The sequence below is a fragment of the Nyctereutes procyonoides genome, unplaced genomic scaffold (assembly GCF_905146905.1).
Source record: "Nyctereutes procyonoides isolate TBG_1078 unplaced genomic scaffold, NYPRO_anot_genome, whole genome shotgun sequence".
Lineage (NCBI taxonomy): Eukaryota > Metazoa > Chordata > Mammalia > Carnivora > Canidae > Nyctereutes > Nyctereutes procyonoides.
In genome coordinates this window covers 6,384,239-6,409,290 of record NW_026575125.1, presented here as the reverse complement: position 1 = coordinate 6,409,290, position 25,052 = coordinate 6,384,239, and the positions used below count along the sequence as shown (strand labels likewise).

At 50.5% G+C, this 25,052-nt stretch overlaps 1 protein-coding gene across 2 annotated transcripts in view; it reads right to left on the bottom strand.

Moving 5' to 3' along the window:
- TBL1X (transducin beta like 1 X-linked) overlaps positions 1-25,052 on the bottom strand; it is a 216,639-nt gene that overhangs the window by 37,944 nt on the left and 153,643 nt on the right. For both annotated transcript variants that reach the window (XM_055337501.1, XM_055337500.1), the window contains exon 4: positions 13,721-13,828. In XM_055337501.1, the coding sequence (XP_055193476.1) occupies positions 13,721-13,778 (58 nt within the window). In that variant the 5' untranslated portion in view covers positions 13,779-13,828. The remainder of the gene's footprint in view (positions 1-13,720; positions 13,829-25,052) is intronic.

The window sequence follows — 25,052 nt, the reverse complement described above, 5'->3', positions numbered from 1 at the left end:
CGGGCTGAGTGGGGTCCATTCCAGGAAGGCAGAGTTTCAGGTCAGAAAGTGAATCGATGATCACACTTAACAGAACCAAGAAGAATTGTTTAAAAGAGGAAGATTCAAAACACCTGGGTGGCTCAGTGGTTGAGCATCTGCCTTCGGCTCAGGACGTGATCCCGGGATCCTGGGATCGAGTCCCACATCGGGCTCCCTGCATGGAGTCTGCTTCTCCCTCTGCCTGTGTCTCTCATGAATAAACAAATAAAATCTTTTGAAAAACTAAAATAAAATAAAAGAGGAGGATTCTGGAGCCCGGTGGCCCGCTCTGAATCCTAGCTCTAGGGCTTCCAGCGACGGGACTTGAGCAGGTCGATGTCCACTCCAGGCCTGGGCTTTCCCGTCTGGACACGGAAATGCAGCTGTATCTGCTTCCGATGGGTTAATGGTTTTATTCATCATTGAGCCGTAAGTGCTCAATAAATGTTAGCTCCGTGACTATGGCAAAGCCGTGACAATGGGAACAGCCCTGGCAAGATCTGAGGAGTGCCTGGCTGGTGGACAGTGGGTGAAAAATGAAAACGGAGGCAGGAGGAAAGATACTCTGGAAGGTTACAGAAAAGGTGAAGTTGTTTGTTCGATGGGGGTGGTCAGGGGTCAGTCAGGAAATGGCAATGGTAGGAAGTGGGATTTTTTTTAAGATTATTTATTTATTCATAGAGACACACACACACACACACACACACACAGAGAGAGAGAGAGAGAGAGAGAGAGAGAGAGAGAGGCAGAGACACAGGCAGAGGGAGAAGCAGGCTCCATGCAGGGAGCCCGACGTGGGACTCGATCCGGGGTCTCCAGGATCACGCCCTGGGCTGCAGGCGGCGCTAAACCGCTGAGCCACTGGGGCTGCATAAGTGGGATTTTCCATTAAGGAATGCCTAGGAGCTATGCACCCAAAACAGTCTGGAAGGCACCGGAGGGGCTGGGGTCGGCCCCTGGGCTGGGAGGTCGACGGAGGGGCTGGGGCGGACTCCCGGCCCGGGGGAGAAGGCAGCCAATTGACCTCAGACATGACACTGGGGGGAAAGAAGGACGTCCTCGGGGGCCGTGGCATTTATGGAGCGGGTAGGGAGAGGCACCAGGGAAGAAACACACGGTCACGTGGGAGGGCAGGGACAGGGTCGCGTCCGACAGCCCAGACGACGTGCTCATCCGTCTGGAAGCAGGAACGGGAGAGGCGGGAAGTTGGCACGAAATAATACGCGACCGCTGGCCGCTTTTCAGGCCCGGGGAGCGGGCGGCCCACCTGTAGTCGCGGGGAGACAGGCACCTCGCAAGGGCCTGCGGCATCTTCGCTGCAAAGGGGACCTTGCGCCATCGGGGCCTTGGCGCCGACACCACCCGTGGAAGCAGGAAGCCTCCACGCCAGAGGCATCTTCCCCACAATCGCAAGTTTTCTTGATGTTAATGCCGATGGAATGGTTTGGCCGATCGAGCCAGACCCATCTTTAAACAACTTATAAAGGACGACGCGGTTTTCATTCCGAAGCTTTCCGCCCTCTAACCGATCAGGAAGCGCGAGAATGGCCGGTCGTGAATCTTAGCGTTTACGCACACGCCGGTTAGGACAGTAAACTCAGGAAAGATCGTACAACTGCAATTGCCCGGGAACCGCGGTGGCCGCGGTGGATGGGACCGCCCGGGACACGGGGAAGAGCAGCTTCACGATCCATGCGGTCACTCTAAGCGGAATCACAATCGAACCAGAACAAGAGCTCAGGACAACATTACACCCGTCCTGAATGAAGAGGAGCTCGGGTGCGACGAGCACCATCACGAGAGGGTGTGTAAGGAAGCCGTTCGCGTGCACGGAGCGTAAGCTGAGGATGGGCGCCCCACACCGTGTATTGTGCAAAGGGAACACGGATATGCTTATTCAGTGGAGGAGTGTGAATTATTGATGCCACAAAGCCAGCGAGGGGAATGTTTCATTCTTTTCTAAATGAAAGGCATGGGTATCACATTCTCCAGCTACTTACTCACCCCAACGGTTTTCAGTTTGTTTGTTTGAAGATTTTATTTATTCATGCGGTGGGGGCGGCAAAGGGAGAAACAGGCTCCCTGCTGAAAAGGGAGCCCCAATGTGGGACTCGATCCCAGAACCCCAGGATCATGATCTGAGCTAAAGGCAGACATTTAACCGACTGAGCTATCCAGGCGCCCTGTTGTTGATTTTATAATTGAAGTACAACATACACACAAATGCACAGATGAGAAATAAGCAACCACAACCCAGATTTAAACTTTGGGACTGTGGCAGTGGCAGCCACACAGCTTCTCAAGTTTTCGGTGTCCCTGAGCGGATGCTGCGGGCCTACAGGATGGATGCTCCATGGAAACACTGGATGCCAAAGCTCAGGTGGTTAGGACACTTGCCATGTGTGACAGTCCATGCTGCTGGGGGAAGGAGGTGCCATCGTGTACGTCCATGGGGACGGCACACCTGTCCACGCCGATGTTCATTGCTTCTTTCTCCCCTCAGCTTTATGGAGGCAGGAGTGGCATACGACGACATCGCGTCTGTTTCAGGTGTACGACGTGATGCTCTCATAGCCACATACGTTGTGAAATGATCACCAGGATCCAGTGAGTTATGACTCCATCACCCCACAGAGTTACACGTACCTGGTGCGGCGAGAACACCGACGATTCACTCCCTTAGCAACTTCCGAATATACAACACACACTACTGTGAACCACAAAGTGTGCTGTCCCTTATGATCCACATCTTTTTGCTGTAATTAACTGTGAGTATAACCATTACTAAGTCCTGTGAATTCTCTCAGCAAATCACAGAATCTGAAGATGCTCCCGGGGGGTCCTGACACCCCATCACAAATACGCTGCTTATGTTGGGAGATAGGAAGGCGTGTCTTGTTATTGTTCCACAGGACTTCGAAGGTTCTTTTTACCCGGTAGTAATATGGACACATGATTCAGATCCTCCTTATTTATTATGTGATGAAAGTAATGCTTTCCTTTATTATTTCTAAAGCAAAGACTACCAATATCTCAGAGAAATGCTTGCCTTTACTGTTTCATAAAGCTCTGCTTTTTAAACAGGGACACACATTAGCCAGGAAAAGGGCCAGTTCAGTCAAAATACATTTTTAGAGACTCAGCTGAACAATAAGCCCTGAACTTTTGTTTAAATTAAGATAGCTGAACCTTAAAAAATTAAAAAAATAAAAATTAAAAATTAAAAAAAAAAATTTAATAAAAAATTAAAAAAAAAAAAAATTTAAGGGATCCCTGGGTGGCGCAGCGGTTTGGCGCCTGCCTTTGGCCCAGGGCGTGATCCTGGAGACCCCGGATCGAATCCCACGTCGGGCTCCCGGTGCATGGAGCCTGCTTCTCCCTCTGCCTATGTCACTGCCTCTCTCTCTCTCTCTCTCTGTGACTATCATAAATAAATAAAAAATTAAAAAAAAAAAAAAAAGATAGCTGAACCATTTTAAAATGATTTCCCCAATCTGTGAAAACGCGTCTTGCATAAGAAGGCATGAAGTGGTCTTTGGAAACACGGTGCAACCTACCGGGTGATTTGTCAGGGGCTCCAATGGTGGTGGGCAAAGCTGCTTAATCACCTTTGTCGACAAAATTATTCACAAATATTGAGAGTAGCGCCCTGTCCCTGATTATCTAACCTCCTTGCTAGAAGCCAAGAAAAAAAATCTGTTTTTTTAAAAAAATCAGATGGAAAGTCTGCTACTCCCAATTATTTTATTATCTGCTGGTGAATGCTTTGGCAGACTTCCGCCTTCCTAGAGGGGAAAAATACCCTGGAAAATTTTAATAAAAATGAAGACTGCATTTTGCTCATTGTTAAAGTCTATTTGAGTTCTGCAGCAAAAGGAATCAAAACGTAGCCCAAGAAGATAAAGTGTGAAGAAACAGAATCCCATTAATACTCCATTTACTAATAAAAACCAGTGGAGGAAAAACATCCCGTACTAAAGGATCTGCATCAGTGGTTATCAACTGGGGGTGGTTTCACCCTCCAGGGTACATCTGGCAAAGTCCAGAGACATCTTTGGCTGCGACAACACAGGGGAGGAGGAGTGTTGTTGGCATTTAACGGATGGAGGCCAGGTTGTTGCTCAACATCCTATCATACCAGGCAGCCCCAGAGGACAAAGAACGACCCAGCTCCAAGTGTCCGGAGTGCTTGAGAACCCTGACCGTAATGAATAGGCTGGAAGCCTCTGGATAATGCATTATGTGCAGTCAGCCAGAGTATCTCCATGGAATAAGACCCTCAAACCTGCCCACCGCTCTGAGGCTGACCACATCCATGTTATAGAATCCTTTGAGCTGAATATCGTAAGGGGGCCTTTTTTTCCTTGCCCTTCCCCATTTTACTTTTTTAAAGGATTTTATTTTGAAGTAATCTCTACACCCACTCGAACTTACAACCCCAAGATCAAGAGCCGCACACTCCACTGATGGAGCCAGCCAGGCGCCCCCATAAGGGGGGCTATTTCAAAACCACTTTAAGACTCACTTGAAAAGGAGTGGGGAAGAAGCCACGCATAGACTTTTATCTCCAGTAAAAATGCAGCCTGCCCAGTGTCTACAGCCCCAGTCGAAAGCAGAATTCTTTCCTGTGATAATTCCCCAGGAGGAGCCGGGCAGGTGGGCGCAGTATACGATGTCCACCCGCGTTGGCTGAACTCCCAAGGATGCAAAAATTTGAGTGATAGGAGACCAGTGCTATTCACCTTCAGATGATTTTTCATTATTCTTCTGCTTCCAGAAGGCTCAGAAGGTTTGTATGGCCATCCGTTTTCAAATTAATATGGCCGTTACTCAAATCTATTATACAAAAGAGTATCCCATCAGAGCCCGGGCCCACAGGATGGCTAATGACCTGCAACATTTAATTAAAATGTCTTGACTGTCTTTGTATTATTGACCACTCTCTCTCTCTCTCTCTCTCTCTCACACACACACACATGCAAAACTGCAGATAACAGATGTGCAAAATTACATTTTTTGGTTTATTTTTTATTTTATAATTTGGAAATTATTATGGACTCATAGAAAGCCACAAAAATAGTAGAGTCCTGTGTTTGCTTCATCCAGAGTTTCCTCCGAGGGGCATCTTCTCTTGCTGTACTACAGTATCAAAACCAAGACAATGACTTCTCGTTGACTGGTCGCTAGACTGCAAACCTTCTGACCTGCGTCTGTGTCTGCTCGCACGCGTATGCGGCTAATCTAAGCATGTATAATTTTATTCTGTATGTCCATAGGCATGATCATCGCCACAGTCAAGACAGAGCTTTTCCATCAGCACAAAAGAACTCCCCAAACTACGCCTTTGTAGTTACAGCCACCCCAACCCCTAGCAGCCATGGCTACATTCTTCTCATCTCCAGTTCAAATGGGACCATCCAGTATGTAGTGTTCTGATACTGGCTTGTGCTAGCCAGCACACTTCTCTGGAGACTCATCCACATTGTGGCACATATCTGTAGTTCATTCCTTTTTAATGCTGAGAGGGACCCCAGGGTATGCAACTACAGTCTGCGGAGCCGATCATCCAGTGAAGCACATTTGGGAAGTTTCCAATATACTGTTATTATAAATGAGGCTGCTGTTTTCTGTTTAATTTTTTAAATAACTGGATTTTATCAGACAGCAATCTAGCTTACAAATGACGCTGCGTGTGCCAAGGACTTGTCCCAAGTGCTGTAGAGTTCTATTAAAAAGCCCTTGAATGTAGAGACACCTGGGTGGCTCAGTAGGTTGGGCGTCTTGCCTTTGGCTCAGGTCATGATCTCCGGGTCCTGCGATCAAGCCGAGTTAGGATTCCTGCTCAGTGGGAACTCTGCTTCTTCTCCCTCTGCCTCTCCCCCAACCCTACTCACATGCTCTCTTGCTCTCTCTCTCACACAAATAAATAAAATCTTAAAAAAAGTCCTTTAATATAATAACATCCATGTGGAATTCAGGTGCTTTCTTTTCTTCCTCTGAAATAGTCTACACATGAAACTTCTTACCTCTAACACTGCGAGTTATTGTGGTGAAACACCCGTAACACAGAATGTACCGTTTTAGCCATTTCTAAGTGCACAGGTCAGTGGCATTAAGTAATTCACACTGTTGTGCAAACATCACCACCATGCTCTCATCTTCCAGACAGAAACTCTGCCCCACTCAACACTAGTCCTCATTCCGCCCTCTGAGCCCCGAAACCTCTGTTCTACTTTTGCGTCTCTGTGAACTTGACGACTCCAGGTGCCTCACGTCAGCAGAGCCTTGTGGGTCTGGCTTATGTCATTCAGCATCAGGCCCTCAAAGTTCATCCACGCAGTAGCCTGTGTCTGAATGTCCCTCCTTTTGTAAGGCTGAATGACATTTGCTTGTACGGATGCAGCATATTTTGTTTATCTGTTCATCCACCGTGGACCCTGGGGTTTGTCTCCACTGTGATTTTCTGAAGGCACATTCTACTGTACCCCCCAAGGCAGCAGCTTATCTCTGCAGGAAGGGGAGCACGCCTGTCCATTACGTTCTCCAACACCCCTCCTGCTACAGCTGCTCACAAATCTGCGATGGTGAACAGGGACAGGAGTGACCGTCCATACAAACTGCTCGCTGTCTTTAAGCAGGCAGAGACAGTAAAAAAAAATTAAGCAAGAAGCCAGAGGAAGAGGAAGACAGGAAAAAAAATTAAGCAAAAGCCAGACTTTTGACATAACTGACAGCTCCCAGCTCAGGAGGCAGGGCCTCGGAGAAGTGTCTTCTACTGATGAACTACAATGCCCAAGAACCCTTCTTTCTATTTATTTTTTTAAAACATTTTATTTAATTACTTGAGACACAGTGAGCGAGCAGGAGGAGGGGAGAGGTACAGGGAAGCTGACTTCCCGCTGAGCAGGGAGCCCGATTCAGGGCTCGATCCCAGGACCCGGGATCACCACCTGAGCCAAAGGCAGATGCTTCACCGACTGAGCCCCTCAGGCGCCCCTTCCAAGGAAACCTTCTTGAATCTAGGTGGGCTGGCTTTCAAAAGTGCCCTTTTACAGGCCCCAGGTCACCTGGTGTTGTTTCTGGGGGCCTTCTGTACCCTCTATCTAATGTTTCTGAGCAAACAGTGGGCAAGTTGCTGTGGGCACCCTCCCCAAAGAGGAGACCCACCCCGTCAGCACCCAACAGGGACCTCCCCTAGCTCACCCAGCACAGCCAGGCACACTCTCTTACCCACACGCGCCTCTTTCCCCACCTGCCCCAGGAAGTCGCCGTGCACACATGCGTGATTTTTAAACTGCTCAGTAATCTTTCCAGAAAGTAAAAGCTCTCTGTGTTTAGAACAGAACAATCTTTAGCTTTGTGCCAGAGCTCGCTGTGCAGACAAAATCCCGCCTAAGCCTTACGCACTCTCCTCTCAGGTCCTAACCACGTGGACATCGCATACGGGCATCGCAGGGAACAAAGGGGTGCTTGCCACTTGGCAAGGAAATCTTTCCCATTTGTCTGGCCTAGAAGCTCCCTGAGATGAAGGCGGAATGACATCTAGCTCCTGCTGTGAACCTTGAAAGCCCGAATATGTAATATTTCACTATCCTCCTGGATGACAGATAATCCAGAACCATCCAAGGAGGAGACGTGATCTGGAACTATGTGTTTATTACATAAATCAAAGGAAACAGGCCTAATTCTATGTAGCTAGTCAACGCGTGTGTGGATAAGGCTCTTTAGGAAAACAGAACCTGTCTAAGACGTAGATTTTCATTTTAGGAAACTGCCAATGTTCCTCTCTGAATAATGCATGTTTTGTGATGTTAATAGAGGCAATAAATATGTATAATAAATCGGCCTCTCCACAACAAATCAGAAGTTCTGTGTAGAAAGAGTTGTCCATCATACTTGAAACCGTTCCCAATAAAGAAAGAAGTTCATCATCCTGCTGATTTGTGATATATGATAAATCAATTTTTACCATCTACCATAACGATAAGCGCCTTTAATTACCTGAAATGTCTGGGACGACAGCCCTCGGGGCCGCACAACCTGGTAACATACCCACACCGCACCCGACAAAACAATTTCTCGCCTTTGTTTCTTTTCCGCCAGCGGAACCACCACCGATCGTGGAGCAGTTTTAGGAGCGTCCGTCTGTCCTCTGCGGGCTGTTGGCATGGGTCACAAACCTCAAGGTGGGGAGCCCCCCGAGCACCTGAGGTGCCTGAGCTCGGCCGCAAGCAGAGTCTCGGGGCCCCGCGTGCAGGACTGGTGTTTGTGCCCGGGAGCCCACACAGGGGGACGCGTGTCCAGCCCCGCGCCCAGTCGGGTCTCCTGGCGGGCCGGCCAGGCTGCACGGTGGCCTATTTCCATGCCTGAAGCTGCACTGCCGAGGAGGGAGAAGGCGTACGCTGTGGATGCTCCCTCACTTAGATCCGGGCGATCTGGGCAGCCCAGGTGGCTCAGGGGTTTAGCGCCTGCCTTTGGCTCAGGGCGTGATCCCGGGGACCCGGGATCAAGTCCCATGTCGGGCTCCCTGCATGGAGTCTGCTTCTCCCATTGCCTGTGTCTCTGCCTCTCTCTCTCTCTGTGTGTGTCTCTATGAATAAATATATAAAATCTTAAAAAAAAAAAAAAAGATCTGGGCGATCTGGTCACTCACTGGCGGAAACCATGGCCCCGAACAGGTTCAGGAAGGCTAATTTTAAACCCAAAGAGGAAGTGTAAAACTTCATCGGGATCCTGCAGATGTATCTGCCAGGGCTGACGTCCTTTTACCTACTTTCCAGTAAGCCCTGCGGACAGGCACCAATCCACACTGCTACTCCAATCAAATCTACGGAACCACCGATGTTTATGAGTGCCTCGCTGCCACTGACCCTGAAAAGGATGCGGGGGCTTCCGATGACCTTCAGCCCACACGAGTTACACGAGCCAGTGATCCCACGCCTAGATTCCTACCCAAGAGAAATGAAAGCCTACGATCACACAGATCACACAGACAAAAACACACCGTATGCAGACGTTTCTCAGTAGCTGCAGTTGTCATCATCAAAACCTGGGAACAACTCAAATGCTCCTCAACGGGAGAATGCCCAAGCCAACGGCTACTCATTCTTAAAATGGAATATTAGTTAGCAACAAAGAACCAGCGACCGACGCATCCAACAGCACGAATGGACCTCAGAGGCACGGTGCTGAGCGAAAGCAGCCAGGCTCCGAGGGCTGCACGCTGTCCCAGGCCACGGCCACCACGCTCTGCGAGGGCAGAAGTACGTGGACAGGCAACAGGTCTCTCTCCCCAGCCCGGGGACTCTTTGGGGTGATGGGCTTTTCTCCTGTTTCGATGGCACTGGTGGTTACGGGACTGGATATACATTTGGCAAAAGCTCTAAGCCTGTAGTCTTCCAAGGGTGAGTTTTGCTGCACGGAAATTACCCCTTCACTGAAAAACAGATGCAACACATGACGGGGGAGGGAGAGGTGGAGAACGAATCCCGTCGCACGAGGAAGGGGGAGATGTGCCTTCTCCGGGACTGCCGCCTGGGACCACGGAACCAGTCTGGGCACCACCTAACGATCGTGGGAGATCTGGCTCCAGACACTGAGCGCGCCTCTGCTCTCTGGAGGCAAGCGGGGCGCTGGCCGTCTCCGCTCCTGAGCCACGGAGCTAGCCTTGCGGACAGCACGTGGTAACACAGATTCTCACCTTCGGCACAAACCTGCCAAACCCAGGCATTTCAGCTCTTTCCCCAGGGCCCGGGCCAGCCCAGGCGGCTCCCCCCGGGGTAGGGGGCCCCTCGCTCCAGCAAGGCCAGCGTCCACCAAACCCCTCCCCGGTCGGATCTGGGAGGAAACCGCTCCTTTACAGTCCCGAGTGCGATGAAGCCCCGGAGGAAACGCTTCGGCTGCAGGGACTCAGTGATTTCTCCCACTTTGCATACAGCGTGGGAAGGGGCGTCCGCCTCCAACCACATTCCGCGCCAGCGGAGCAAACAACTCCCGGCTCGGCAGCATCTGCAGGAGCTGCTCGCGGAGGCCCGCGCGGCCTGGAACCCATGCCCGGGGCTTCTCCCGGCTCCTCCCGGCCCTGGGTCGGGGAGCGCCCGCCACCACCTGCTTCTCCACCAACGGCCCGGCAGCGGCGGGGACCGTCGACAAAGCCCTACCCCTCAGGGCCCAAGGCAGCCCGGGCACCCCAGCCTGTTCCCGCTGCGCCCCCAGCGCTGCCCACCGACCGACGGCACCTGCCCAGGGCTCGGACGCCCGGCGCCCGCCTCTCCCAACTAACGACGGCAACGAGAGAATCGCCCCTTCCCGGCAGGTGGCGGGATGCACCTATGGGCGTGGAACCTGCCTCTTTGCTTCCGGTGAAGGCCGGACCCGAACCGCGATGACCTCAATTCTGCAGCCTGCGAGCGGAGGAATGAAGCCGGCCCGTTTCTGAGCTTCTCTCCCAGGTCTGAAGACAGGCGACCTGGATTGTCCCCCCAGCAGCGGGTCATCTTCAACGCACTGCCTCCCCGCTCTCGAGGACAGAAACCCTCCTCTGGGGATGCAGCAACCTCACCGACGCACCGACGCGGGATGACGACAGAAGGTGCTGGGACAGGACGGCTGGGAACGGCACCTGCTGGCTCAGCACGCAGAAGGCAGGCTCGCCTCCAGCTCAGCTGGCCAGGACCAGCAACCCCTGGGTAGGGGTCCAGGAACCTGCTGTCCCTGCACATGGGACAGTGAGCTGGGACCTGGTGGGGCTGGCCCTGGTCAGAGAGGCTTCAAAGAGCGCACGGACCAGAGAACCAGCGTCTCCCTCACGCGAGGCCATCCCCTGCCCACGTCCTCCCTCCCTGCTCCACAGCCCCCTCTTCCACACAGCGCATAAGGATGGGGCCTGCTATACAACACCTGGCAGCAGAGAACCTTCTGGTAGAGAAAGCCAGATTGGGAGGCATTGAGGAATGGGTCACCTGCGGTAACACGGGGCTTCGTTTCGATGACTTGCTCTAAGCAAGCTGGGCAGAGAACAGAGATGCCCGAAGGGGAGGCGTGGTCAAGGGACACATTTTCTCGGTACCTCCCTTCCCCGCAAAACCAGAAGGGAGACACTGACAGACTGAGACGATGCTCTTTGCCCTGGGTGGGTGCTCAATAACTAGGTGCTTAACTGAAACTTCAGGATTTGAGAAAACATAGAAAACGACCCCAAAAGAATGCCTGGCATTTCTTCCCTGCCTGCTTGTGACCACGTCCTCGTGGGGCCCTCCGGTCCAGTCCAGGGCTCACACGGTCCTTAGCTGGAAGCTCAAGCAGAGCTTCCTTGACAAGGTCCGTCTGTCCGCGACAGGTGGGGCCCTATGCAAGGATTCCCACAAACAGGGCAGAAGTTCAGGGATGAAAGATGCTCAGAGGTGAAACTCTGTCCTCCTGTCCCCCGACACCCCTCCTCAGTTGTCTGGTTACAGAAGCTTTAGCAACAAACAGGAGCCAGATGTAAACAAACCCGAGAAAAGGAAGTGCGGCCTTTCCGGGGCAGCGATGCTGGCTGTTTATTCAAAGAGGCCAGCGGTGCTCCAGCCCCATCGCCCGGGCCCCAGGGACCAGCCCACCCGGAGCCCTCTCCCCAGGCCACGCACAAGGTTTTCACATCATTTATTCATCCTGAACCTCAGCCTGTGATTTCTTCAAACATTTTGACTGTATTTTGCCTTCATCCTGTCTCTGTGCAGAGGGATTTTAAAAGAAAGAAGCCTCGAATTCAGGCTGGAAGTCCACAGGGGAGCAAGCAGCTCTGGGTGCCTGTCAGCTGGCTGCAGGGCCGCATCTGTGCTGCAGGTGGGGAGCTCCCCGACTTCCCGGTGAGGGAGGTACCAGAGCCGCGCGACGTACTCCCCAGACTCACGGGCTGAGGTCGGACACATTTCACCACTCTCACACCATGTCTGGCAACGGCCGATCCCAATGATCTACTAGATGTGCAGAAAGACTGTGCACTTCCCATGAAAATCGCTCGCTGGGGCCCCCCAGGGACACATATGCGGGCGGCAGAGGTGTGTGCTTGTAACGTGCCACGAGTCCCGTGTACTCCATTACTCTTGCCCAAGCTAACTTTGTTCTTTTTTTTTGGCAGAGGAGAAGAGGCTCCAGTGGGGCAAATAGCTTGTTCAAAGGTCAGAGCCTGGGATCGAGTCCCGCATCGGGCTCCCCGCAGTGAGCCGGCTTCTCCCTCTGCCTGTGTCTCTGCCTCTCTCACGAATAAATCAATAAAATCTTAAAAACAAAAAGAGAGAGGGAGAGCAGTAGTCTTGTGCATACTGTATGGGTCGGACCGTGTCCTGCCCCAAATACCTAAGTTGAAGCCTAAGTGCCGGTACACCCCAGAGTGACATTATTTGGAGACGGGGTCACTGCAGCTGCCACGGGGATCGGAGTCAACAGGGGGCTGGGTGGGGTCTGCTGAGGCCCGCATCCAGGAGGGCTGGTTCTGCATCCAGGAGGGCTTGTTCCGGAAGGAAAGCGTCCCGGAAAGGAGACCGAGCAAAGGACAAACAGGGACAAGTGTGGACAGAGGGAGAAGCCCGGGGAGGAGGCGTGTGACGGCGGAGGCTGGGCAGCTGGCACAGCCAACGAGCAGCGCGGCGGCCCAGGCCTCGGGCTGGCAGCGGACATGCCGGGCCGCACACCTGTGCTCATGCTGCCTGCCCGGCCCGCTGCTCGGAGGACTTCGTGGGCGCAGGAAGCACACGCACACAAAGCCCGAGCCCAGGAGGGGCCACTGCCACCCCCACGACGGGGCGGACGGCGCCAGAGAGGCCGAGACAGGCGTCCCTCGGGCCCTGGAAGAGCGCGTACATGGCTACAAGGATGTTTTTCATCGATGTCATTTGTACGTCTTAAATGAACTATTTTAAAGCTTTCAAAGCTGAAAGACAATACTCCTTTGGAAATTAATTAAAAAATCTAACAGTGTTAATTAAAAAGGAATTCAGAGTGTTGAGAAGTTAAAAAAGTACCCACAAGCAAGCCTCCGAGCTGTGCTGAGGCTGCCCTGGGTGGGGCGGCGGCGACACTGCCAACGTGGGAATCCAGGCGCAGAGGCGTCTAAGGCCTCCTCAGAGGGCTGCCTTTGTCCTGTGACAAAGCCAGGCCAGACCCCGGGCGCTCGTCAGTCCCCTTCCCACCCCCTGCGGATCCCAGCTGCCACCCACAAGGTCCATTCTGCCGACAGGCAGCACATTTCTGGCCTATTCACTGCTTATCATAAAGTAACTTTTTGGTCATCATCAAAAGTGTTGGAAGAGACCAGAACCATCCCTATGTTTTGGGAAATTGCCAAGGGCCCGTTTTGGGGGGGGGGTGTTTAGGAGCTCAGCACATCAGTGGTCTTAAATCTGAGCGGTTCACACGTACACACCATGAACACACGCCAGCCCTTCGATGCCCATTTCCACATCTATCCCAACTGCTCTTGACCTTGACTCCAATCTGATCTCATCTGGGCAGAAATGTCAAGGGAAGAAAGAACACGCGCCCCAACCCACCCCGGAATTGGGCAACCCCAGCACCTTCCCCTCCCCTTCAGCTTTCTCAGTAAGAACATCATCTGCCCTTCTTCTTCTCCTGCCTGGGCTTTCGATCCTTGGTGGATGGTTCCGCATGTGGCATACTGCAGACGACTTTCCGACTGACAGAAACCCAAGCCTCTTACCTGATTCCTGGAGATAGCGATACACCAGGAAGTTCACCTCGTCACTGGTTATGCTCATCTTAGCCTCACCTCGCGGCGATGAGGTCTGTATGATGCGGGAGCCACCCTCTGTGAGACAACAGGAAAAAGTAGGAAGAGAGTTTTGAAACACTGCCCGTAGGTTTGTCCCTGTATTCTTTTTGAGACGACTGGAAAAATAATACCCATGATGGTATAATTTCATAATAATGTATATATTTTAAAAAATACATCCTGGGGGATCCCTGGGTGGCTCAGTGATTTAGTGCCTGCCTTTGGCCCAAGGCACGATCCTGGAGTCCTGGGATCGAGTCCCGCATCGGGCTCCCGGCATGGAGCCTGCTTCTCCCTCTGCCTGTGTCTCTGCCTCTCTCTCTATGTCTATCATGAATAAATAAATAAAATCTTTTAAAAAATAAATAAAAATAAAAAATACATCCTGGAGAAAGGCTTCAAAAGGTGGGGAAAGCTCGTTGCTGTATTTTCTTTTTTCTTTTTTTATTTTCTTTTATTATTTTTTTTTTCGTTGCTGTATTTTCTAAGGCTGGGATAGGGTCAGGGATAAACCATACTTATGACAAATTCTGGGACAACAGAAAATGAAAACAAAACCCAATTTTTTATTCAATAAAAATCACACGTGCGTGGTAGTCACAACATACTCGGTAACAAGCATGAACGGCGTCGTGAAGTACACTTTGACGGGTTCGGTTGGATAAGACAGTAAGTGCTTGCTTTTCCAGAGACAGAAGACTTGTGAGGAGACCAGAAGTCATGTCAACACCCCTAGGGCAGGTGACCACATAAACCAGATTGCACCTGCTGTTCTAGATAAATGATCAACCATGGTACCTTTCACTCATAAGGCTGAAATGATAAACCCGATGGTCACTCGGTCACTCTACCTATAGGCCGTATGCAGCACTGAGAAGGGAAAAAAAAGATGCCTGAGGAGTGAAGTGTGTATGTCACCTTGACATCATTTCTATGAAGAAGCCGGGTCTCAGGAAGGTGAAGCATGGACATAGACCAAATAAGAAGAATCTGATTTTCTTCTCAATGATCCTGTTAGGCGTATGAGCAAGCTAGTCCAAAGAGAAGAGAGCGGCCAATCAAGCAGCAGAACTCTTAGACACCAACAAACTAGAATGCACACGTCAACAACACTCGCTCCCAAAAGAGCCAAAGCCAAGAAAGGCCATGACCCCTTTCAGAGAGGTCACCAACACCAAACATTTTAGGCTGTTGAGGAACTGTCTTCAGAGGTCCACACCATTCGTGTCCAGGCATTTTTACTGGTGGCTAAACTTTTCCCATTAAAGGAGAATCAACTTTTGTTTACTTAGAAAAAAAGATAAAAGGGCAATGTAGGCCTTCCACTTGGGAGGATTCACACTAAATGCTATTATAAGAGACACACCCAGTGAGCCCCACCCTGGGAAGATCCCATCCCCAACTGTGGATCCCAGGACCCGTGACTCACTTCTACCCCATGGAATGTGTCAAAGGATGAGGATGTCACTCTACTCCTTAGGTTATGTCCTATGGTAAGAGTGACCAGATGTCATAATTATTCTGCTCTAGCACAGTGGACTGGAGGGAGACACTCTCCTGCTGGCCTCGAACATGAAGGCTGTCATCATGTGAACCGCCCACGGAAATGGAGACAGCCTGCAGGAAGCTTTGCACCTCAGCCCTACAACCACAAGGAATCGAAATTCTGCCAACAACATGAGCTTGGAAGACAATCTCCCCTCCGCTCAAGCTCCAAATGCACATGCCGCCCAGCAACCACCTTATCTACAGCCTTGCAAGGAAGCCTTGGGCAGGGAACTCTGCAAAGGCAAGCCTACGCTCAGTGTCCAGACAAACTGCCAGACAAGAAATGTGTGGTTTCCAGCTGCTCTGGAAATTTGTGATGATTATTAGGCCACAATGGATAACCAACACGCTGTGTCTTGGGTCGTTCCAGTTCTCACTTTAGTTACCAGAATTTTCTTCAGGGCTCCTGGATGGCTCAGTCAGTTAAAAGCGTCTGCCTTTGGCTCAGGTCGTGATCTCAGGGTCCTGGGATCAAGCCCTGCGTCAGGGTGCCTGCTCAGCGGGGAGTCTGCTTCTCCCTCTCCTTCTGCCCCTACTCCCCGCTCATGATCTCACACTCGTTCTCTCTCTCTCTCAAACAAATTTGTAAATTCTTTTTAAAAAGGACACCTGGGGGTATCCATGGGTGGCTCAGTGCTTTAGTGCCTGCCTTTGGCCCAGGGCGCGGTCCTGGAGTCACGGGATTGAGTCCCACATCAGGCTCCCGGCATGGAACCTGTTTCTCCCTCCTCCTGTGTCTCTGCCTCTCTCTCTCTATCATAAATAAATAAACCTTAAAAAAAATTAAATAAGGGATCCCTGGGTGGCGCAGCGGTTTGGCGCCTGCCTTTGGCCCAGGGCGCGATCCTGGAGACCCGGGATCGAATCCCACATCGGGCTCCCGGTGCATGGAGCCTGCTTCTCCCTCTGCCTGTGTCTCTGCCTCTCTCTCTCTCTCTGTGACTATCCTAAGTAAATAAAAATTAAAAAAAAAATAAATAAATAAAAAAAAAAAATTAAATAAAAAAAATAAAAAGGACAGCTGGGCGGCTCAGTGGTTGAGGATCTGCCTCCAACAGAGGGCGTGATCCTGGGGTCCTGAGATCAAGTCCCGCACTGGGCTCCCTGCAGGGAGCCTGCTTCTCCCTCTGCCTGAGTCTCTCATGAATAAATAAATAAGCCTTAAAAAAAATGCTTCTCTTCATGAGTTACTTTGGTGATATTCTGTACTTCTGTGCATACCGAAAGAAAAAACCTGACAAAAAAGACAAAAAGAAAAAAAAAAAACTGACAGTCAAAATACAGATCTGTCCTGAGATTTGTTTGCATTCTGAGGAATTCACTCGTAAGACAGCATTAGGAAAATATTAGAGTCTAAATAAAAAGCCATGAAATCAGAGCATAACCCAATGAAAAAAAAAACCTGTTATTTAGGGGACAGAAAGAATAACAAAAACATACGCCACAGAACACCAACGCTGAACCGACTTTTGGCGACGTCGAGGGGCAGTAAGGAGGAGTCGGCTACAATGACGATTTCCCCCTGGTGAATGGCTGGGCCGCTGGCAGGTGATTAGGTCGGGAGCGTGGAGCCCTCACGAATGGGATTAGCGCCCTCTTATAAAAGTCGCCCCCAGAGCTCTCTGTCCTTCTGCCCAGTGAGGACACAATGAGCGGACGCCCATGTAGGAAACAGGAAGTGGATCCTCACCAGATACCAAACCCGCCAGTGCCTTGATCTCAGGCTCCCAGTCTCCAGAGCTTCGAGAAAGAAACGTCTGTTAAGCTGCCCCGGCTGTGGTATGTTGTTGCAGCGGCCTGAAATGACCCACACACCTCCCCCAGCTCCGTTCTCTTTTTGTGGGTCACGTCAGGCACTTAGAAGTAAGTGAAAATCTAACTAACAGGCTCTTCGTGGCAGGACTTCTGACATCTGGGTCCCCATGATTCTCTGTTATGGGGCCGTCCTGCGCACTGTACGGTGCTGAGCAGCCTCCCTGGCCTCTGCCCACTAGATGCCAGGACAACCTCCCCCACCCCCTAGAGTTGTGATGATCAAAACCATCCCCAGACATTGGCACATGTCCCAAATTCCAAAACTGCTGCTCGTTTTCTCTGCAGAAGAAAAACCTGCACTTTGTGTTTGACACCAACTGCATTTACAAAGACGTAGGGCAACGTGCAGCTAGCTCATAGATGCCGCTTAACGACATGGCCAGGCTACTAGAAGCCAACATTTATTTTATTTTTTAAAAGATTTTATTTATTTATTCATGAGAGAGAGACACAGGCGGAGGGAGAAGCAGGCTCCATGCAGGGAGCCTGACGTGGGACTCGATCCTGGGTCTCCAGGATCACGCCCTGGGCCAAAAGCAGCACTAAACCGCTGAGCCACATGGGCTGCCCAGAAGCCAACATTTAAAATGCACCACAGGAGCTGGGCTTTTTCTTTTTTCTTTTTTGTTTGTTTTTGTTTTTGTTTTTTTAGATTTTATTTATTTATTCACGAGAGAGAAGCAGGCTCCATGCAGGGAGCCTGACGCGGGACTCGATCCCAGGACCCCAGGGTCATGACCTGAGCCCAAGGCTCAACCGCTGAGCCACCCAGGTGGCCCAGGAGATGGGCTTTTTTAAATGGCTTATTTAAAATTTTTCTACAGAATTATCGGGATTTTCATTCAAAAAGAAAATATTCTTCTTTCAGCATCCACATCTTTTTTGTTTTCTAAGGGGAAGATGCCCCGGGCACACCTGCACCCCAAGAGCCTCGTTCTCACTGCCCACCCACAAGTGTCTGTAATAAATACAGGCATCTGCACACGTGTGCCCAAAGGACCATGAAGCACAAGGATATAACACCCTCGAGACACCAAGGACGGGGGACAAATTTTGTTAGTCTGTTACTCTTCTTTTTCTTTATGCACAATCTTTTTTTCCAACCAGGAAAAGCTCCGAATAAGCTCTGGCTCTCTGGTTTCTGATCATGGATGGAATTTCTAAATTTGTAAGCTGGGATAAGCTTTTCCCAATACAGTGTTAATTTTCTAAAGGCTTTTTTGATTTGTAAGCAGCAGAGAAAAGAAAACAGAAACCAGTCTCGGCCTGCAAGAGAACCAGGTGAAATGTCATGCCAGGTGAAATGACAAGACATGTCACGTGTCCCCCCTGGGTCCTCTACCTCAACTACATCATTTAATTTTTGAAATCATAGTAACTGGATCAAACCACCTCTGCAACTGAACAACTTCTTCACTAGCTTTTAAGTATTTCTTTTAAAACCTAATTCCAGGGGTCTGGGTGGCTTCATCGGTTGAGCGTCTGACTCTTGATTTCGGCTCAGGCCATGACCTCAGGGTCATGAGATGGAGCCCCATGTCTGGTTCGCGCTCAGCACGGAGTCTGCCGGAGTTTCAATCCCTCCGCCCCTGCCTCCTCCTCACATGCACATGCATGCAAATGCTCTCCCTCTCTAAAATAAATACATCTTTAAAAAAATAAAATAAAACCTAACTCCAGAAGAAGAGAAAGGATTTAACTAGTGAAGTACAATGTACGTATATATTTTTAGACTATTCAATACAGACACGAGAATGTTCTTTGAACAGACTGTAAACCTACCAGCAATGTTCAGTTCACTTCAACTCCTTGGGTTGGTTGGTTTATGATTGATTGACTGATTGATTGATCATTCATTCATTCATTCATTAAAGATCTTATTTATTTATTCAGAGAGGGAGAGAGAGACAGAGAGGCAGATCCCCCGGGATCACGCCCCAGACCAAAGGCATCGCTAAACCGCTGAACCACCCGGGCTGCCCTTATTTATTTATTTTAGGAAGAGAGAGAGAGCACGGGGAGGGGCAGAGAGAGAGGGAGAAGCAGGTCCCCCGCACTGAGCAGGGAGGCCAATGCGGGACTCGATCCCAGGACCCTGAGATCATGACCCGAGCCAAAGGCAGACGCTTGACCCACTGAGCCACCCAGGCGCCCTTCAGGTCACTGGGTTGGATTACACTGAAATCAAGAGAAACCAACAATTAATGGGGGTGTTTAGCTGCAATACCGCTAAGCAACGTGCTCGAAGGTAGTGGTGGTGGTTCTGCGGGGTCCACTTTACTCTTTGGACACCGATGAGTAAAATGACTCATCTTCACTCGGCAAAAGTTACTGTTTAGACTAACCTCACCCACATCCACTCATGAGGGTGGGAAGTAAAGTTCCTGTTTCCTCCGAGAGGAGACCTCAGTTTCCCAGGAGGATGTTAGAATAAAATGACGGATTCCCCCAGGGTTCTGCTGTGTAACAACATGTAAGTAAACGCACTGGCATTCGTGGCACTCACAGCCCTGCTGGTGCAGGCAGCGCAACCAGAGGTGGGGGCATTCCCAGCACAAGGTTTCAGGATGTCAGCGAGGACATTCGCCTCTCCCGCCACCTGCCCGCATGCGTGCCATGTTCTGAGGCCGCGCACAAGCAAAGACGAGGGAAGAGGCCCTCGTCGTCCTCTACGATCACCGGTCGTGAGGAATCGCTTTGACGGTAGGAGTTTCGATTGTAGGGATACTACTTCTCAAGCCCCGCACGCCTGCCTTTGCTTAAAGATGAAACAGCTGTCTCTGATGGAAAAGAAAAGGCAAGGCGAGGCTGTGAATCCCTTAACATGAGCTGGTCTACGTTTGCACGAGTTCCACGGGGACAGGACAGGCAGGGTTGTCTACAGCAGACAAAGGAAAGTCAGACGGACACGAATGGTTCAGCTCTTCTGTCTGCAATGTGGTAACCAGAACGTATAATTTACAATCGTAACCCCTCCAGTGCGCATTTGTCATTAAGTGCATTCACACTGTTGTGCAACTATCCTCAGCATTCATTTCCAGAATGTTCTCATTTTTCCAAACTGAATCTCCAACCCCATTACACACTAACTCATTATTCCCCCGACTCCTTGGGCTCTGGCACCCACTCTTCTGTCTAACTTCTTGTCTCTATGAATTGGGCTCTTCCAGGAAGCTCTGAAGTCTGCTTTTTAATTTATATGCTTTGTGTCAAAAAAATGGGACAATATAAAACTACCACTGGGATGATTTCGGGGGAAAAAAGAGCATACCGAGGCCATAGGACATGTCTCCTGGGTCCTTGTGACCCCATTGTGTCCCCATTGTGTCCCTTGCCCAGAAATATGCATACCCATGGATGCTTTGCAGAGCCACTCAGCAACCACCCCCCTCCAATGAGGTTCTGGGCCTGACCCTCACCCTGGCCCAGGTTTGCCAGTCCCTATCTCACCACTCGAGACCTCAGCCAAAATAACCCCACCACAATGAATCCCCTAACTCACCCTGCTTGCCCCCCATTGGAGCCGCAGCTATTTGAAATGAGAACACAGAGAAGGCACATTTACCACGAGGAGGCTGGCCTATCTGGGTTTAGAGGCGCCGTAAGATCGCCAATCCCACCATGGCTCGAGCTCTTCCTGCGTACTTTATTAAATTATCAGCACCGTGTGTCATTTCCAACAAACTCCTCTGAGGAGAGAAAGCCGTGTGAAGAGAGTGAGAAGCCTTCACTTTGGAAAGCAGGAGGTCTTTCACATCAGATAAGCACACCCGGATCCTAGCCCCGTATTTACTGAAATCCTCCTGCAAATGAAGACATATCCATGCGCTTTGCCCAGCATTTTCTGTGAAGTGCTGAAGGGCAATGAGGTAGGTGGAGATGAGAGAGAAAACAGTGAGGATCTGCTGCAGTCGAGGCACAGTGTCTGGCAGCAGCAGGGACCGATCACATTCATACACAAAGCGGCACACACACCTCTTCCTTTAAGCTGTTAAGGCATCTACGCGGATAATGAGAGGCTCCCCTAGCCAAGCCCCCAAAAGCCCCACAAAGTATGAGAGGGCGGCCGAGTTCAAGGAGAGAAGCTCTGGAAGATGGGGAGGGTACGTTCCTGCTGACCATGACAGCATTTGGGGAGAAAGAGGGGAAGAGGAAGAGAGGAAAGCAGTGCAGGAGCCGCTGGTGGGGGGGGGGGGTGCATCAGAACGAAGTCAACCTTTTATGATGCACCAAATGCTCCCCTGCACCCAGGGCAGGAAGATCGCTGTTTGTGCTACGGTCCGACGTGAAACACCATGAACGCCTATCACGTGGGGTAGAGGCTGGCTCGTGTCCTCTCTTCATTCTGGAAGAACGATCGTTGCGGGCACATGCCTGTGCTGGCTGCATACAGTCAGGGGGAAACTGTGGGATTCAGGGCGCCTGGTGGTTAAGAGCCAGACAGCCTGATTTCTAATCACGTTACCACCCCTTTCTAGCTCCAGATCGGCAGGCAGGTTACGTGCCTCAGTTTCTCATCTCCAAACTCAGGAGAGCAATAGCCCCTATGCTCGGAGAGGCTGTGAGGCTTGAATGCTTTTATAGAAATTCTCAGAGCAGGGCTGCAGGCACAGCAGAGATCCAGGGCAAGCTAGCTATGCCGCCTCGCCAGCCTACTGCGCACATCCCCAAAGAGGGACTTAAACGGGCCTTCTGGAGGGATCGGCTCAGAGCCGGTCCCCTGGGAACAGTGGATCAGCGGGCTCCAAACAGTCAAGCCCATGTAAAACCCGTCAGAGCCAGCAGTGTCCGCAGAGGCCGTGGGGGGGTATTTAGTCCTCTCCTCCCGTGTAGGGGTGCCGGCGCCGTGCACTGCTCAACACCTCGCTGGTTTCCAGAACGGCATCCGTTTCCAGCTCCAGTTCGGACACTCCAGCAGGGGCTTTCCGACCTCTCCAGGTCGAGGATAAAGGAGAGCTCTGCCGGCCCTGGGACGGCCGCCTTGGCCTCCAACAAAAGGGAAGCAAGAAAACCCCCAAGACACCAGACACCTCCTCAGCGCATCTGTGTGCATTTTCTTGCCTGACCCAGTTCTGATCCGAGTCACCTTCAGTTAGGCTGATGAGAGGTCTTCAGCGCAGGGGGGTGCCCAGAGAAAGCCATGACGTCCCCTCCCTCCCAGAGCCACCTGAGGATGACCTGGGGATGCTCAGAGCCCGGCTGAGGGCACGTCCGTGTGTCTGACTGTCCGTCTGTCCACAGCGGCCCCGCCACTGAGACACCTTCCTCCCTGCAGCCTCGGGAACTTGGGGCTGAAGCGGTGCAGAAACCCCACGCGGACGTATTTATGGTACTTCTTGCCAGTTCATCTCAAGGTGGCGGAAACTCCCACTGGTCGAGATTCTGAGCCAGTTAGTTCAACATTCAGTCGCAGGACAGACGGTGTGTAAGGCCTTCCTTTCACTCAGCAGGTCCTCGCAGGTTTTACGTGCCAGCAATCTCTGGGAAGGCAGAGGGGCGCCCCCAGCAGCAGGATCCCAGGGCCGGAGTCGCTACTTAAGCATCTTAAGCGTAATGACCAAGGCAGGCCCACCTGGGAGCTGGCGCTCAAGTTCAAGGCGGAGCGGAGGGGGCCCTGTCCCCAAATCGTGAGCACAGCTTAAGGGGAAACAGCGCTCATCTGGTATCATCAGAGGGGAACACTGCTCCCATGACAATCCACCCCATTACGAAACATCCTCCTAAAATCTTTTAAAGTATTTCTTTTCCTCCAGGGAGGGAAGAAAGTTTGTCTCATTTCTTGTCCCTCTTAGCCTGCTGGCGTCGATGCCGAAGAATCCATCACTTAAAGTAACCTTCTGGAAAAGGCTCAGCTCTCTGGGCCTGGTCTCCACGCAGCCTGAGGCAGAGCGGCTGGGAAGTCCACTCCAAGTGACCTCATCCTACCACAGGCGCTTTCTCTGCCTTTCTCCGTGGACACTCCGACCTCCCTCATGACATGTTTCTCTCTTTACACAGCCCAGGGTTGATTCTGATTACACAACCCAGCGGTCAAGTTAGGAGGAAATGTTTCATGCATGTAATAGCAGTTACATATAATCCTTTCCTAAAACCTGCTTGGGGACCAGCTTATTTTGGAGGGGAAACAGGCTGGCTTTGTTGTCACTTCGCATTATCTCTTTCTCCTACGTAACTGTGATTAAGATAACATGTAGCTGATCCAACATTTTGTTGCTCAATCACAATACGATTCAATAAATTATGGCATTTACACTTGGACCCCAACTACAGGAAAACATCCACATGGAAAATATTGGGGGGGGGAAGATCATAACAAAAAAAATCTACGGTAGTTACATGCTGGTTGCTTTCTTTCTTTCATGGACTTATCGTCATATTGACCAATGAGTATATGTCTATTATTTTACAGTAAGAAAAGATACCACCCAAAGATAAGATTTTTCACTAATCTTAGTTATTTATTGACTTGAAGTCAGATGGCCCGTAATTATAAATATAACGAAACAACTATTATTTTATTATTAGAGTCTATTATTTTATTACCAGAGTCCTAGCAACAGTACTACAATTTAAAATATGGGAATAAACCAGTACAATAGGATAAAGTCCTTAAGAGAGTATTTCAGCATCAGGCAAAATGTCCATGATACAGTGTTACGTTGGAAAAAAGTAGGTTTCAAGATGGAATGTGCATGATAAATTTTGTTTTGCATGGACACGCGTGCCCACACACACACACACACACACACACACACACACAAATGGTAGATAACCTTCCAAAAAAGTCTCACATCCACTTCTGGGGGTGGAATTTCGCTAGATTTATCTGTGTGCTTTTCGTATTTTCCAAATTCTCTCCTATGAACATGAACTGTTTTCACATTCATTAAAATGTAATTAAAACCTGGCAACGTCTCCAGAAATAATCTGCATGAGAACGACTCAGTGCTTCTAAGTAGGAAATGAGGCTACAGGGCTCGGAGAGCAAAGGAGGGGCTCTTGTGTTAGAAAAATAATGCCGCTCTTCACAGAATAAAAAACATCCCAGGGGGAGGCCTTCAGAAAGGGTCCTTTCTGCACTTGGCCGCCCTTCTGGGTTAATTAATGGCTGGCTGGGGCCTTCATCCAAGACCCGTGTGCACATCAATAGCCGATGCTGACGTGACAGGAAAGGCGTCCGGTCCCTGGGGTTACCTCCAAAACCATCTGCGCGCCTCCCAAGTGGCCACAGAGTCCCCTCTCAAACTCTGTAAACTCTCCACCCTACTTATCCATCTCTGTCTGTCCAGGAGGAAATCCCAGAAGGAAGCCTTCCTAAAAGTGCTCAACCTAGTAACAGCAAACCGCTGCTCAGACAGCCTGCGTCATAGAGCCAGACGATGTACGCATGATGCCCTTTCCTAGTCCCCTGCTCTCTATAACTACCATGTGAGCTCATGCACCCAGATGTCAGCAGACTACCTTGGAGACACTGCCAGTTATTGCTTCTACGTAAGAGTACTGCTTTTCTCAAGACTTTGGTTTAAGCGAACACTTTCGATTAATCCCTAAATCAACTTACAGACTTAATTGCCTTTAACACTGAAAAATCGGAAACGGCTTCTCCACAACGTACACGAGGCCCTCCAGTGAATTTTAGAAAGACCCACAGGCTGGCTAGGAAGCTTCTAAGACACTGATTCTCACCCACATATGGAGGATTTATTTGGGTCTTGACAGTTCCCTTTCCGGTATCACAGAGTCATGAGTGAGGTCATTTACTCATAGAACGTGGCCTTTGGAGTTTTGAAAAAATAAACCCTGTGGCTTTCTCTAGAAGATGTAAAAGCAGGCGATGCCTCACCCATCAAGTGCTGTGGAACTCTTACGTCTTCATAGAATAGCACCTCTTGATGCT